Source organism: Orbicella faveolata, unplaced genomic scaffold (genome assembly GCF_042242905.1).
Source record: "Orbicella faveolata isolate gen_17 unplaced genomic scaffold, um_ofav_v1 contig_34, whole genome shotgun sequence".
NCBI lineage: Eukaryota > Metazoa > Cnidaria > Anthozoa > Scleractinia > Merulinidae > Orbicella > Orbicella faveolata.
Genome location: NW_028301563.1, coordinates 31,260,630 through 31,273,133, shown reverse-complemented (window position 1 = coordinate 31,273,133; position 12,504 = coordinate 31,260,630). Strand labels below are relative to the sequence as shown.

Here is a 12,504-nt window from a genome sequence, read left to right as displayed (position 1 = left end):
AAGCATCAAGCCTTCCCCTTCCCCACCTTCCTGCGAGAAGCCTTGAGCCTGATTCACACTTGTCGGATAAACGAAGGCATAAGCACAAGCCTAAGCACAGGAAAATACTGGTGTGAACATCCTCGTGCTTATGCCTGAGCTTATCTCACAAGTGTGAACCAGGCTTTATACTCGAGTTCCAGCCTTTTATTCTAAAAAAAGCCAAACAACTTTTGTTTTTTAAAAAAAGCTAGGCCTATATCCCAAAAAGCAAAACAATCAATATTCTAAACAATGGCCAAAATAGCCCATATTCTAAAAACAAATACGGCTAGCCTATATTCTAAAACTGAAGGCGAAATAGCCTATATTCCAAAAAAAGGCCAAAATAGCCACTTACATTCTAAAAGAGACAGCCTGTATTTAAGAAAAGGCCAAAGCAATGTCATTATAATATATATCTGTATGTCTAACCTGTAAGTGTTTTGATCTGATGGTAATATTTGCCTTTCTGAAGGATGATAGTTTGAGAAAAAGGGAAGACACGTAAGACAGTTTCATTAAGATTGGCAGACATCATATCGCAACATCCCTCTTCACCCTAGCTACGATTTTGAAGCACTTGGCCTTCAGCTGGTATCAGCTGGCCTTTGAAGAGCCTTTTCGATCAGTTCCGGTCCAGCTGGTATTGAAAATAAAGTTTGCCACACAAAATTAGCTTAGCTGGATAAATCCATTAGTTAAATCAATTCTTCCGATGTTGTCTTTACACAACTGCCTGAACGTTTCGCTTAAAGTTTACTAGGGGTCTAACAAGAGAATCAGTACCACGGCCTGTCTTTGAAACAATAGAAAAACCAGTGTAACACCCGTAAACAACTTGCGCCACAGAAAAAAAAATCTATTTGAGAACTTCACCGCAACTACACTCACATGGCTCGACCAAACACTGTTTAAAAGAATCAGTGATATATTCTGGAAAATATATTTCAGCGACCAATTCTTACTTTACATCTTGGTATTGACTACTTTCCATTTAAAAACCATCGAAGAATTATATTCTAAACATAGCGCAGATCCCATCTGCTTTCAAGTATAGTATAGAAATGTTCACGATTAATTATTAATAGTTTGAAAACTTCCCCTCTCAGAATTCGCTAGCGCAAACTCATCGGTCACATGTATCGAGCCTGAATCAGTAAGACCTTGCTGGTGACAAAATGGGCACTCGATGGCTGTGTGTAATTCTCTTCCTGGCTTTCTGTCGAAGTTTTCGTCGAAAATTCTTCGCTAAAGGAGATAGTTACACGTCTATCGCAGAGATGACACAAGTTGTAAACTTGGAAATGAAACTTGGAGAAAGCCTCGAGAAATTTGTCGAGTTAGAAAAGAAAAGATTGCAACAGATCAAGCAGTTTGCTGATAGCGTCAAAGAAGCGACGAATCGGGTGAAGATAGAGGGATTGAAATCTCTAGAAAATCCGACCACAACTTATGCTCTTATCAAAAGATTTGCGAACGGATGGAGCGAGCTTGGCAAATTTTTGGACAAGGATTATTCGAACGGTAAGTTTCGTTATTTCGTTCATTAACATCGTTAATGATCGCTAGATTTCTATACTTGTTTTATTACACGCTGCTAGGTTTTTCAAGATTTGTATTCATTTCTCGATTTTCAATCTTATATTTCATAAAGATTGTAAAATGGCTTTTCACGAGTTGAACGTTTGCAACACTTATCAGTCCTGTAAATTCTAATAACATTGCAACGCTGAAAACAAAAGTATGGACAATTGAGTATCAATATAAAAAAAAAATAATCCAGTTATATTCTAGGGTTTTTCCTTTGAAGTTTAGATAATATTTCATGTCGTATTTTCTACGAATTACACTAAATGCATCAACCTCGTCAATATAATCTCCACTCGAGGTCAACAATGCACTTTTAAAACCGATTGATCGGGCCTAATGACTGCTGCAAAACCGATATCAAAGTCACCTTGGAAGTTTAGTTGTTTACAGCAAACGTCAATCATGCATTGGACCAATCAGAAATCACAGCGAAAACACGCAACACGCCGCCGGAAAGCGCGGGAAAAATAGGCATTGGCCCATGTGACTATGGCTGCGACCTCAGACTTATTTCCGGCTGTCCAGCCTCAAGTCTCCGCCGAAAATATTTTCTGCGGAGACAATCGAAAGCCGGAAATACGTCATCTTTCTCAGGCTAATGTGACTATGATTATAGTTGTGCCGTCTAGAAATTTGAGTAGCAAGAGTGATTTCAAGTTGCACATTTTTTTTTAATGGAGGATTCGACAAGCTCAGGATGTTTTAAGATGTCTACGACAAAACTCGTTCCCAGATCCCTTGCACTTCCCTGTCCCTGGTCTGGAGAAACGGATCGGAGCGAATATATCAATATTCTAACGTGGCTCCGAGGCTTTCGGGTCAAAATTGTAAATTTTTAAAATTTCTTTTGTCTCTCAATTTCTAAAAGAGACTTGGATACAAAGAAAACAACACCAAATATAGAGGTTTGTCCTAACCTCGAAGCCATGTTAGAATTATCGAACTTGGCCTATTGGGAACGACAGTTGACACATTTATGCTCATAATTCGGTCTGTTAGTCCTACGTTTATACAAAAGATTCATTACCAGATTAAAAGTTTATAAACTTAAATTACAGCATAATATATTGTTAAGAAAATATATATTGTAAGAAAATATGCGATTACTTAGTCTGCTGATAAAGATATTGGATGACTGATTCCGCAATTTTCGAGAGGCCATCAAAAAAATGTGTTAACTTTCCGGTCTCTTTCCAACCACTTTCTGTCTAAATATCTTCAAACGTCCTGCAAATCTTTACAAGTCTTCGGGTAATCGTCAGTAATCTTCGGAAGGCTTCGGTCGTCATTGGATATCGACGGAAGTCTTGAATAAACGTAAGAGTCTTCGGAAGTAAGTTTGAGCGAACCAAATGTTTTTGTTTGAATCTTGTCTTCTGTTTCCGTAGATTTAAAAGATCTATTGAAGTCAAACAAATGGCAGTTTCCAACCTCCAATGAGGACTTGATAGGAGCCATGGCCGCACTCTTTCGGCTCCAAGACACATACGACATATCTACTCCTGACATGGTGAATAATGATATTCCAGGTGAGCAAAGGAAACCAAAAACAAAACGACATTTGTCAGTGATCATGAGTAATTGAAAACACTCTTTTTTGCCCATAAAAATGGTTCTGATGTGGAAAGAAATGGCAGAACGTACCCAGGTCTGTTGTGGGCGCCGACGAGAGATCTGGGAACGAGTTTAGGCAGAACGTCCTCTAACTGAGAGGAAATGAGCTCGACAGGGCTGGAGTGGGAAAGTCGCGTTCTATAGATAGATCATATACTCACACGAACTAATAATACCGTTGAATATACATCGGCTTTCTTGTATTCTGATTGGCTGTATTTTCTATGGCATGGTATCAATAGTTATATTAAATAGTTTGTGCATGTAGCAAGAGAAAGGAGCATCGAACCCTTAAAGAAAACAATGTATTTTAGTTGAAGGTAAAATGGTACAAAGATTGAAGAGAGACTGTCTATTCTCAAAAGCGAAAATACTTGGATATGTTATTGGTCTGTTAATTATAAATTGCTGAATACTCCAGACTTGTCTCTTAATTTTTGACCGATGAACGGAAAAGTCATTTAAAAAACGTTGCCAACAGTTAAATATTGTTATTATTATTATTATTATTATTATTATTATTATTATTATTTTGTTACGAAAAGCATATAATTTCGTAGCTGTCTTCATAATTCGTCCGTATATTATAATACCATTCATTGCTGTCCATTATTATTCATCCTAACTTCGTTTATATGTGTCCCTGTCATTTACTGGGTCGTATTGTACAAATTCAAATCTTTACACTGTTGAACGTTTGTGATCAAGATGTGTTTTGAGTATACATGTAGGTTAAAAAAATAATAATATAATGCCTGCTTAGGATGTGGACCGGCTCCAAAGCTATTGGCTGAAGACTGTTTTGATATGGGGACAGTAGCATATCAGTCTGGGAGATATGGACTGGCCAGGGCCTGGCTGAACATGGCGGATGATCTGATACGACAAGGAAGACACGACGGAGTAGCTAATCGCACAGAAGTGTTAGAGTACTTGGCTTGGATCGAATATATAGTAAGAAAATCAGACTTTGCTGCTTTGACTCTCAATTAAACGTTACGCAAACAAAAAATTAAGGGCCCCGTCCACATTATACCCGAGTGAGAATTTGAAAACGGAGGCTTCACTCTGAGAACGCATCAAATGTTTCCGTCCACACCGCAAAAAACGAGGGCAGGGAAATCACACGGTTATTATGACGTCATCGTTTGCGAAAAGCTCCGTTTTCGAAATGTCCAGTTCCGTCCACACGAAAATGAAAAGCTGGCACTATCATATATTCCCTCGGTTTGAAGAGCGTTTTCGAAAAGCTCCGTTTTGGTGACGGATTAGTGTGGACGGTAGGCCCAACCGTAGGAATAAAGCTGCTTTTTTAAATTCCTCCGGCGTAGTGTGGACACTGCGCAACTTAAAACGTGTAATTTGGTTATGTGCATTTCAGAACGGCTGTAGAGATTTGTTTTGTTCGAGGATTTATAGCAATTATTTCCAGGAGCTTGTAAAACAATTCAAGAAACAGCTGCGAATAAATTGGACTTAAATGTGTAACAGACAGCAGAGAACTCATTAACGAATTATTATTTAGAAATTAAAAATTTTGAGTGTTTTTCGTTGGCAATGAGAAAGTGACGCACTCATAAATAAATAAATTACAATATTTAGAGAGGAAGACACATCAGCCTAAGCTGGTTTTCATGCAGGGCCTCTTTCTTGGTCGAATTGGAATTTGCAGATGTTAGTTTTTTCGGAGGGCGAAGAACCGGAGAACCCGGAGAAAAACCCTCGGAGTAAGGCGAGAACCAACAACAAACTCAACCCACGTATGGCACCAGGGGCCGGAATCGAACGCGGGCCACATTGGTGGGAGGCGAGTGCTCTCACTACTGCGCCATCCTAGGTATCATTAATACTGAAACGAAAATTGGTGTGAAATTAGGGTGGTTCGAGAAATTGGGGATAAAATTAAAGTGTTCGACCTAGGGCAGGGGAACGTCTTTTGATTCGAGTTTTCGAGAGGTTCGAAAAATCGAGGGTTTGAAAAATAATATTGACTTGACTGATTTTGTCTTCTATCTTTTTATATATAGAAAGGAAACCCCGAGCGAGCTCTTAATCTTACCTTGGAAATAGTGCAACTGGGTAAGATATTTTATTTATTTCTTTATTCCACTTTAAAGTGCGCTTGCGGCCTATAGTCTTCGTTTTTTCAGAAATAAAAACTGTTCACATGTTTTTAAACAGCTCCCAACAGCACCCAGGCAAAAGAGAATGTTATGCACTACAGAAGAGCTGCTGAACAAAACACACGTGACACCCATGAGCAAATAAAGGCGAAAGAAGAAGAAATTACCACGACAACTTTTACAAGTGGAGAATACGCGAGCCTGTGCAGGGGCGATACGAGCAAGGTACCAGTCCTCTCTCTTCTTTCCATTTGTTCTGCAGTAATGGCTTCTATAATTGGAATGACATCTGTAAACCAACTTCGAATAGCCACAGCAAACCCAACTGCTTCTTATTATCGCAGTCTGTGATAGGAGAATGGGAAATGCTTAAAGAGATTAGGTCAAGCAATTTTAAGCAGTTTTTGAGTGGATGAATTTGCTTCAGAATTAACTGAAATATCACAATAGGGCTTAAAACGGTAGAAAAACCCAAACGAAACAGAGACCTGACAGCCAAAAAGGGACATGAATCGGCAAAATTGGAGAAGATAAAAACGGATTACTTTCGGGAAAATTTGCATGGAAAAACGTCGGACCGACATTTTACGAGCTGGCGAAATACCTCCCGTAGGTCGATATCTGTAAAAAGTGGACCTCCCTTAGGTAGATATTGCCGAGCAAAAATGTTTTGAAAATACAAAAGCAGCGAATTCCATAACATGTGGCAAGAAATTTTGTTCGGTGACGACTGGAAGTTGCTCAAAAGAAAATTTCCATCCTTTGTAATGTTCGCCGAGTATGGCGAAGCAGTGAATTTCAGAACATTTCACTAACTGAGCTCGTAACTGTTTTTTCCTTTCCATTTCTGACTTAGAGTACTCCGCAAGGAAATCTGATTTGTTGGTATCACGGGAAGAAGAACCCTTTGCTTATGATCAGACCTGTTAAAGTAGAAATGGTTTGGCGTCGACCCCGTCTTATCATCTTTAGAAACCTTCTGAGCACAGCGGAGGCTAACAGAATCAAGGAAGTCGCCACGCCCAGGGTATGCTGAAATACGAACTGTAGGGAAAGTATCAACCTCGTTCCCAGGCTCTCTCTCGTTTGCCTCCTAAGAGAGGCAAAGAAGACAGAGCCTGGGAACAAGATTGGGAAAGTAAAGAGCGTTTTCACATACATGACGTCACGGCAGCCATATTTGTGTACAAGAACAATAAAACGGCGGCCATATTGATGTTCCAAACCAATACTATGGGAGTTGAACTCTTTTCTTAGGTAGGCACATTCTTTGTTTCAATAAATTTGTATGGCTGCTGGCCACGTGAGTGAAACTGTTCTATTGCTTGGTAGATTATGGCGTTTTGTTAGGGGGTTCACACGAGACAAGGAGTAGACCTATTATTCTACAAGCCATGAAATCTATCATAAACACTCTTGTTCTTTGACCATTTCAATTTAACAAGAAATAAAATGCAAACAGCGGCAACAAACATAACACATGAACTACGCATGGTTTGGAACAACAATCTAAAATTTTCTTGAAATATATGCTGCGTAACTAGCATAAGGGCAAAATAACTGTGGTTATCAATCATGAGTATAGGGCAGAACAAAATGGGAACTTCAGCTACTTCAACCGTGGTAATACTACGGTTAAAACGATGGAGGAAGGGGCGTTTCTTCCGTCCCTGGGGTAAATCTCACGCCCTACGTGCAAAATCCCTTTGTCAGCCCGGGATCTCTTCAAGGATAGTCCTGTGTTCTACTTAAGATACCCACCTCTCTCACAGATCTCATGGAAATTGGCTTCCTATCTGGAAAACTCTACTTAAAGGTTTACCCTTTATAATGCTGCTTAATTTATCATTTGATTTCCAGTAGCTGACGCTTTGTTTTGGCTTGATTTGACAGCTAAGAAGAGCAACTGTGTTTAACAAAAAAACCGGAGTGCTGGAAAACGCACATTATAGAGTAAGCAAAAGGTGACTGTTTTAATCTGTATCAGTGCACTTTAAGAAATAAGAGAGTGAGGAGGTGAGAGAGTTGTCCTGCGTATAGCCAGCCGAGCGAAATCGGGTCTAATCTGCGATTAATTAGGCGTTCTTTTTCATTGCGCCGCGCGAAAGACCTTTTTCGCATTCAAGCCGCGCCAAAAATGGGGCAAGAGCAATTCTCGCCCCATTTTTCGCGAGGCTCGATTTCCGGTTCGTCTTGTATACGGGGACGCTTGCTGCGCAGGCTATGAGAGAGTGAGTGAATAAGTTTTCTGATAACCACTACATTCATTACTTATTTCTTTGACATTGATATGTTACAACGCAATTATGTCCATTTAATCCTTTATAATATAAACAGGCGCGCAACGTTCAAACGCAACAATTTAGGCCCTGTCCCTACACCGCAGGAATTCGAAAACGCGCCTTAATTCTACGGTTAGGCCTACCGTTCACACGTCCACACTAATCTGTCACGAAAACGAGACTTTTCTTCAAACTGAAGGAATTTGGAAACAGCGGCTTTGCTTTTTAGTGTGAACGGAAAACATTTAGAAAACGGAGCTTTTCGAAAACGATGACGTCACGATATAATGACGGTAATCATGTGATTTTCCTGACCGAGGTTTCCTCAAACACAAATCCAAAATGACCGGTGATTGTTGCGTTTTTAAATTCCTCCGGGGTAGTGTGGAGTGAAAACATTTGATACGTCTGTCTTTGCCATCTTGAAATTGATTGAAACAAAACGGCAAGAATGTCTGTCAGAAAACGTACCGGAAATACAAAGGAAAATGAAAATACGACGCTATGGATAACAATTGAAATAAATCTGCTGCGCAGATTTGGTGCACAAAGCGTAAGTTTTCAGTAAATTTCTTGAGTTTTGACCTGTAAATGGAGTATTTTACAAATTCGAGATATCTCTAACAGTGACCGTTTTGGGGCATTCTCGTTCCCAGTGTTACTCGTTCTAAAATGTCGTTAAAGAAACAGAGACTCTAGGGACGAGAATGGTTTAGGTGGGAATGACAGCAGGAAATGCGCATACGATGCGTTTGACCGCTGGTATGAAGCAAACGGTGATTGACTGCTCGTACAAATTGCGTGCTGTTTTATTATAAAATTTGAGCCATATGACTATGTGATTTACTGAAAAAATGGTTCCAAAATACAGCGCTTGGCTTGAAAACGAGGATGACGAGGTCGTTGCAAGGGTGAACCGTCGGATTGGGGCCGTGACAGGACTGGAAATGAGTACTGCAGAACCATTGCAGGTAAAGAATCAATACAGATATCTTTTATTCAGAACTTAACATACAAGATATGTCATTTATTTTACAGGCGCTGAGATTTACTCATGAAAACAGTAATAACCTAGAATTTAACCAATTAGAAAAGACGACGATAAAATTTGACTAATTTTGCTAATTTTACAAGGTACATAGAGAGGACTGATTCACCTTTAACATGTATGTACTTCTTCGGTTTCCATGCTCAATGCTCTAAACAAAAGTTTTTTCTACCAACCAGATCGCAAACTATGGAATGGCTGGTCAGTATGAATTTCACCTCGATTTTGGAGTAAGTAGCCTTTGTATAATAATATACTCTTTAACAACACACTGAAAAGAGAAAATTTTAATTGACTCTCGTCCAAATATTGAGCGGTGAATCCCGACTTCGCAAGATTAAGTTGATAACTTTCGATTAGAAGTAAAACTAAAACTAATCGTGACTCGCTAGCCCACATTTTCCCGCGCTTCGCGTCACCTACATGTATTTGCTTCAAGTTTTCATTGGTTCACTGGATTGTCTGCGTCCTTTGTAATTAGCCAGAATGATCAGAGCTTGGGTCTTAGCTTAACGACACTCAATTGAATATATTCGTATCCTCGGTATCGTACTGGAACTAGCTTGGAATGGAGGCTCAGGAGGGGGGGGGGGAATATCTTACAAAGAGATTCATGCATTTGCATTTGAAAAGACTCCCCACATTAGCCTGAGTTGCAAGCTAGTTCCAGTCCAATACCGGGAATACGAATATGGCCTATTGAAAACTGCTTTATTTTAGTATCCAGTTCCTTTCGCGAGAGTCACGGTAGTCTTATGTCATAGCTAAAGCGCTACACTCAAGATTAAATTGCCCAGGTCTGGGCAGTGCTAGAGTCAATGTATAGTGTTCTTTAGCAAAACATTACCTTCTGAGATCACTAGATCGCCAGTCAAGAGTATATTATTGTGTACCGACTAATTGTTTGTTTCGTCTGTTAGGACCCAGGCTCACCCTTAGATGTCTCTCCGAATGGAAACCGAGTCGCCACAGTTCTTATTTATGTAAGGAAAAAAAAACTTTACATTCTGAAAGTAATTCTATATTCTACCCAGAAACAAACCTGAATCTTAGAACCATTATTCATAGGGCAAGACTCATAATTTGTCAAAATATTTCAATTTTTTTTGTTTCGTTTCTATTAAGAGCTGTTAGACTCGTACGTCTGTTTCGCTTGCTGAATTTTTAAGTTTCAGTTGGCTTTAGAACAACCCCATCACAGACCTAGCCGTCGGTTCACATTAAAAAAAAAATAGCAAATTAAATAAAAAGTAAAGTAATTTACTTTCTTTTTCTAAGAATGAGAAAAAGTTGTTGGATCTCGAAAGATGCTAACTGACATAAAAATCTACTTTTCTGCTTGGTTCTATAGCTTAATGACGTCAACAGGGGAGGTTACACAGTATTTACGAAAGCGAAAACTTTTGTGAGTCCGTCGATGGTAAGAAACTTTGAAAGCCTGTCAGACCGGTTTTGTCAGACCTGTTTTGTTCCACTTTCTTGATTCCATTATACTAGCTTTTAACATCATTTCCTGACGTGTTTACAGGGTGATGCAGCGTTCTGGTATAACCTCAAGAGATCAGGGAAAGGAGATTACGAAACAGAGCATGCGGCATGCCCAGTCCTCTGCGGAAATAAATGGGGTGAGTCTGTAAATGGGATTGGTGCCTACTTCCTCCAAAGTTTGATCAGCCAATAGGAAACAAAACGAAATTAAAATATTTTAAGAGGTCAAGCTAAGCTAAGGCAAGCCAGATCTAAAACTGACAAAGGTTAATTCCGCGTTAAATGCAATTATTTTCTGGCTACTGGAAAGTCAATCGACGTGTTCTATTTGAAATCTGCGAATTTTTCATCCTCGAATTATTTCGCATGTATATCCATTGAAAGAGACAATTTTTCTTGATTTATGGCTTAGAAAATAACTAAATTTTGTAGGTTTATGATTATTATCTGTTGACCTTTATAGCGTTCATTAAAAAAATCTGTCTACTTCCCCTCGTTCAACCTCGTCCCTAGGGCCCTTTTCCCGTCCCGTCCCGTCCCACCCCATCCTTCCCACATTTAAATGGTAAATTGTTTGGTTGCCCTTCGTAGTCAACTCTTCTGGCCCTCCTTGACTATTTGCTGTCAGAGAACTCGGACTCATTGCGTAATTATTAATACAAGACCTCTCTGCCAAGTTATGATATCTCGGTGACCCATAGTCTCCTTCAAAGCTGTCTTTCTGGGTGGTCACACAATGTTCCCTCCACCTCCCTCCCCATTTCCTAGTTGGTGGACCCCAAAAGGAGGCTGTCACGGAGACTAGGTGACCCACTGCAGCACGTAAGTAATGCAGTAAGCCAATCACCGCTCGAAGCTAGACACATGACCAGTGTAAAGCGCGGGAAAACAGAAGTAAGGGACACGCTGTGCTAGAACTTTCACTGATTGTTTTTAAAACACTTTACAGCATATTTAACAGCACAATGTTTTTCTTTGATGTTCTTTTTCAGTTGCCAATAAGTGGTTACATATTCGTGGACAAGAATTCCGCCGCAAATGCAGCCTTGACCCCAACGAATGATGATAAATAATTTCAGACGTGATTTCCACATTTGTTCCGCCTTTTGCGAGTTCGTTTTAGTTTGTCAGGTCTTTTGATATAAACGTAGGTCTAATATGAGGCTGGGACGAAAAATAAGTCTAGTGGAAATATTAGCTAGTAATAAAATTGCAGCTTGGAGGACAGTTATTCGCAAATTGTAAAATTGATAACTTAAGAAATAAACTCTTTATAAAAACTAAATCAACAACCGCATTTGCTCTGTGTTTTGGACCCTTTTCGTCATAGGCAGAATAAATCTTTGGATAGAAAAGTTAGTTAACCAAAAACTTTTTTCTAAGCTAGCGGCATCTGTATTTCTTTCTGTCGATAAGTGTAAACTGCAGACTATACTAACTCTCAGCGACAATAACTAGCTAGCCCGGGCTAGCTATAACTAACTCTGAGCCTGAAATAATCCCCTCTAGCCTTTAAATGGCTCTCAGCAGGGTGATTTATTCACGAATTGCACTATTTTTTGCTCTAAATTGAATCTTTTTCCTGACCAATGAGAATGGAATACGAAAACGAAACAACCAATCAGATTTCAAGGCTTTTTCAAACTAAAGAATCACATTCCAGGAGACTGAAAGACAAAAAAGCTATTGTTTGGCAAATTTTGGTACTAACGAAATTCTTGTATTTCGGCTATGAAATTGTGCGATTTCAAAGCGAATGTAATAAAGTGGAGTACAATTTTGACCTAAAATTATACTTGTGATTTCAAATCGAATCTCGCGCTGCACGCTCGTTCGATTTTCAAATCACGCGTATGATTTTCAGACGTAATAAGTAATCATACGGATTTCCTCGTTCAATTTAGAATTAATTTTCACTTGTGAGTTAATTCCAAATTGAACTCGAAACCGTATGATTACCTGTACAAATTGCACTGCACTCAATTCAATTACCATTATATGTTTTTGCCAGTGTAGTAAATTTTTAGCGGAGAAAATTTTTGGGCAGGGACTGCGGAGGGGGAGGGTATATAGCCCTACCTTTTTATCGCAGGGATTTATTTTCTAGGGCTCCAGACGGCGCGCAAATGCAAGATAAATGGCGAAACACTGACCTTAACCATGTTAACGTTTGTTTGTATTCTCTCAGATTTTGTAGCCCTACCCTGTTGTGGGAAATTTATTTTTTTCGGCAACTTTTTATTACATATCGTGCAAAAAACCACAAAATCGTAAAAAAATGAAAGCCGGTCAAGCCGTTTCCAAAAAAGCACGCGAGAGCGAGTGCAAAAACTAAGGA

General features: G+C 39.4%; 1 protein-coding gene across 1 annotated transcript; it reads left to right on the top strand.

The window, feature by feature from the left end:
- The first annotated feature begins 820 nt into the window (after positions 1-820).
- Positions 821-11,451, top strand: LOC110060477 (prolyl 4-hydroxylase subunit alpha-1-like). Its single transcript, XM_020767259.2, has 13 exons — positions 821-1,545; positions 3,000-3,140; positions 3,989-4,179; positions 5,253-5,304; positions 5,407-5,573; positions 6,205-6,375; positions 7,242-7,312; positions 8,502-8,601; positions 8,858-8,908; positions 9,599-9,661; positions 10,030-10,098; positions 10,207-10,303; positions 11,159-11,451. The coding sequence occupies exons 1-13, from the start codon at positions 1,200-1,202 to the stop codon at positions 11,227-11,229; spliced, it is 1,590 nt and encodes a 529-aa protein (XP_020622918.2). The 5' UTR covers positions 821-1,199; the 3' UTR covers positions 11,230-11,451.
- Positions 11,452-12,504: the final 1,053 nt, after the last annotated feature.